Raw genomic sequence first — 4,331 nt, 5'->3', positions numbered from 1 at the left:
TTCAATGCGAATGTCTAAATAAGAAGAGTATGCTAAAAATGCAGTTGCCATATCGTGTACGATTTCAATGCGAAACTTAGGGTTACCACAGTACTCCCCTGCTAGACTTTTATGGAGCGAAACGAAGTGGAAGTCGAACTTTACGACCACTGCGAGTTTGTTTTTCAGCGATGTTGTGACATCTTTCGTACGTTGTTGGGGTGTTATCTTCGTTGAGGATGTGCGCTGGCTTTACCCTGTCTATTGAAACGTTAATGAGTTTGTTTCGTAGCCAGACCTTATACATCTTGTTGTTACGTAGTTCTACTTTGCACGGCCCCTCGTATGCCGGTGTTAGTGGTGGTTTCACTGCGTCATTGCGCACGAAAACATAAGTTGCTTTCTCCAGAGTTGGATAAATGAACGGTTTTTGTTTGTGGTGATGCGATGTATCAGTTGGCTGGATGTCGTGCATGTTCTCTATTAGTTGTTGTACGAACTCTGACTGCGGAACGTATTTTGTCTGCCCGAAGAAATCGCCGGGTAACTTCAGAGTTGTTCCGTATACCAACTCTGCGGGGGTGGAGTTAATGTCTGGTTTATGGGTTGAACGAAGGCCAAGTAGAATAATTGGAAGCTTTTGGGACCAGTTGCTTGAGTTTGTACATGTTATTGCCGATTTAAGTGTGCGATGAAACCTCTCTATGATACCATTGGCTTGTGGATGGTAGGCAGTTGTACGTAAATGTGACACACCGAGGACACGCGACAGCTCGTTAAATAGTTGTGATTCAAACTGCCTGCCCTGGTCGGTGGTTATTCGTAGAGGTACCCCAAAATGTTTAATCCAACCATTTATTAAAGCGGATGCAACCGTGTCTGCATTGATGTCGCTAATTGGTATTGCTTCCGGCCATCGTGTAAACCGGTCTATTATTGTTAAGCAGTATTTGAAGTTGTTCGATGGTGGTAACGGACCAATAAGATCGATGTTCAAATGTTCGAACCTTTGTGATGGCAGAGCATACTTCATTAGTGGAGAGAATATATGTCTACCTACCTTGGTACGTTGACATGTCAAACAGTGTTTAGTGAACTTGGCAATCTCTGATTCCATGTTTTTCCAAACGAAACGTTGTTTTATTAGTCGAGTATTTGCTTTCCTGCCTCCATGGCTGAGATTATGATACTTCCGGATGACTGCAGTACGACATGCCGATGGCACATAAGGTCGTGCTACTGAACCTGTAAAATCACAGATGATTGTGGCTTCTGAGTCTGGTAGCTGCACGGATTTTAATTGCAAAGAGGATGTATTAGAATCTAGGATAGCCTGAAGTTCCTGGCAATGCTGTTGTTCGCGTGCTATTTCATCGTAGTCGATTTCATCGTTGATGTGTAGAGCGTTAATCCGCGATAAAGCATCTGCTGGTGTGTTGGACGCGCCTGGAAGGTGTACAATACGTGTCGAAAATTGGCTAATTAGGTCCAAATATCTCAACCGCCGAGGAGAAGCGTTTTCGGTTTTCTGCGAAAATGCGTAGGTGAGTGGTTTGTGGTCCGTAGCAATTGTAAAGTTACGACCCTCGAGGAGGTATCTGAAGTGCTTGACTGCCTCGTAAATAGCCAGCAGTTCCCGGTCATACGTACAGTATTTCTTCTGTGCGCTGTTAAATTTTTTCGAAAAAAATGCGAGTGGTTGTAGCTCATTAGCTACCACTTGTTGGACCACTGCACCGATTGCACTGTCGCTGGCATCTGTACATAAGACAATGTCCGCGTCGGGAGCGGGGTGTGCAAGTGATGTCGCGTTTATGAGGTCACGTTTGCACCCTTCAAAGTGCTCGATTGCTTTGTTGTCCCAGTGAATTGGTGTCTGGTCGTTTTTCTTGTTGCCATTTATTAAAGACAAAAGAGGTTGTTGGTGAGTCAATGCGTGATGAAGAAAACGACGGTAGAAGTTTACCATTGCTAGGAATCTTTTTAATTCGGCAGCTGTCTTGGGCAAGGGATATTCCTTGATTACGTAAATTTTTTGCGGCAATGGCTTGATGCCGTTTGGTGTGACTAGATGACCTAAAAATTCAATTTGTGACTCACCAAAAACGCATTTTGAAATGTTGATGCTTAAGTTGTGTTTTCGTAAACGTTCCAGAACTCTACAAAGATGTTGTTCATGTTTCTGTGGTGTCTCTGATGAAATGCAAATATCGTCCAAGTAGCAGAAGGCGTAGTCCAGGCCGCTAAGAACTTCGTTCATATGCCTTTGGAACGTTTGCGCAGCGTTTCTTAAACCAAACGGCATGCGCAAGTATTCAAAGAGGCCGAAAGGTGTTGTTACGGCTGTCTTTGAAATATCCTTCTCTTCCATTGGTATCTGGTGGTAGCCGCGAGTTAAATCAATTTTTGAGAAAATCTTCTTTTTATGGAGACTTAAAGATAAGTCTTGAATTAGTGGCAGCGGGTACCTGTCGGGAGTCGTTTGTGCATTTAATGCGCGATAATCGCCACATGGTCGCCAGGAATTGTTGGCTTTACGAACAACGTGAATAGGCGATGCGTAAGCGCTCTTCGACGGCCGAAGAACGCCGATTTTCAGCAAGTATTCAAACTCGTCTTTGACCGCACGAAACTTTTCTGGTGGCAGACGCCGAGGTTTAGCAAAAACTGGTGGGCCGGAAGTTTCAATACAATGTGTCACAGTGGTTGTTGCCGCTCGCAAATCGTAAGGTGAGGAGAGATGTGTGACGTCGTGAAAATTACGTAAAATATGAGCGTATTTGTGGTTAATGTCGAAAAGTTTTGGGGTTGGTGTTGATAGGTCTACCGTTGCGACGGCATAACTTTTCAAATTCGTTTCTTTATCAATGATTGTGGCATTTTTGAGGTCGATAAGTATATTAAAATGTCGCAAAAAATCTGCACCAATAATGCTGTAAGGCGTATCCGCTACCAAGAAAATCCATTCAAAGGAGCGCCGAAGACCCAGGTCAAGCTTGACCCTCACTTGACCAAAGGTATCGATGGTTGACTGATTAGCAGCGTATAGTTTTGGCGATGCGTTAAACTTCCGAAGTCGGTCTTGTGGTGTGGCCTTAAGTAAAGACACGTCTGCCCCAGTATCTATTAAAAACTTGTTTTTTGATAAGGTATCATGAATAAAAAGGCGATTAGTAGAAGAAAAATGTATTTGTTTGAGGTTTGAACTTGCTGCGTTTGATAGTATGTTTGGGGACGCGCTATATGATTCGGTGACATTAGATGGCGATGCCACCGAAGTGCTTAGTTTTTTGGACACTGTTGAGAAAAACTGCACGGGCTGTTGCACTTCTTGGCTTGTGCGTTAAACTTCTTGTGGTACCAGCAAATCTGCTGTTCATTGTTCCGTTGTTGAAATTGGCTACGGTGACTTGAAGAGCTGTGGTCTTGACGTCGTGTAACCGAGCGGCTGCGGTTTGGGTTTGTTGATAAAAGTTTTTTCTCAATGCGAGCTAAAGTGCGCTCCATCTGACTGACACGGTCATCCAAGCTAGTTCCATTATTGCTAGTCAAGCTCGTTGTTTGTGGTTTTTTGAGGTTAGGATACTGTGGTTCGTATGATGACACTGCATCGACGCTATTGACCCGTACGGCATCAACAATTTCGTCCGCGATTGATGCTAGCTGTTCGACCGTCATTTCAGGATTTGCTTTTGTAACTCCAGCGATGACTGCGCGTGCTGAGACTGGTAGTCGTTGTATCCAGAAGTCCTTTATGAGTTGCTGGTCTCGTGTTACATCGGTTCGTTGCAGCTGGGTTAATAGGAAACTCGGTTTGTTGTCACCAAGCTGAATTCCTGATGTTAGCTGCTCCAGTCTTGCCATGGGTGATGTGGAGAATCTGGCCAAAATTGCTTGTCGTAGAGCATCGTACTTGCATTTCTCCGGTGGATTGCGGATAATTTCAAAAGTCTGTTCATGGAGCCTTTCATCCATGTGCATAACCGCAATATTGAATTTGGCTTGGTCACGCTGATCAGCATTCATTTTACCGAAGCCGATGATTGAAAAGTACGCCTCTAGTCGCGTGAACCAGGACTCTATGTTGTTGATGGAATGTCCGTGTAATGTTGGAACAGGCACCCTCATGGCGAGGCTGTCAACAGTATCGCTTTGAGCTGTCATGTGCTGCATTGGTTTTGGCGGTGTGACGCCGCTGTGCACGTAATTCGTGGGTGCTCCACTAGCACCTTGCTCTTCCTCGCCAGGTGGCATGTTGTAGCTTGTTGTACGCGTTCACTTCTTCGGGGTCACCACTTTGGACACTTTAATTCAATAGTCTTTATTTAACTTTATAATTATCTACAGATATG

The 4,331-nt window shown here is 44.4% G+C and overlaps 1 protein-coding gene across 1 annotated transcript; it reads right to left on the bottom strand.

Moving 5' to 3' along the window:
* Positions 1-284: 284 nt before the first annotated feature.
* Positions 285-4,283, bottom strand: LOC118756955 (the record flags this gene model as incomplete). Its single annotated transcript, XM_036491683.1, is given in 4 exon segments — positions 285-552; positions 1,189-1,425; positions 2,080-3,102; positions 3,291-4,283. Coding segments are annotated over 4 exon segments (2,471 nt in total), but the record flags the coding sequence as incomplete, so codon positions are not given.
* Positions 4,284-4,331: the final 48 nt, after the last annotated feature.

The sequence above is a fragment of the Rhagoletis pomonella genome, unplaced genomic scaffold (assembly GCF_013731165.1).
Source record: "Rhagoletis pomonella isolate Grant_MI unplaced genomic scaffold, Rhpom_1.0 Rhpom_scaffold_13243, whole genome shotgun sequence".
Classification (NCBI taxonomy): Eukaryota; Metazoa; Arthropoda; class Insecta; order Diptera; family Tephritidae; genus Rhagoletis; species Rhagoletis pomonella.
The sequence above is the reverse complement of the archived record's forward strand: the minus strand, read 5'-3'. Positions and strand labels throughout refer to the sequence as shown.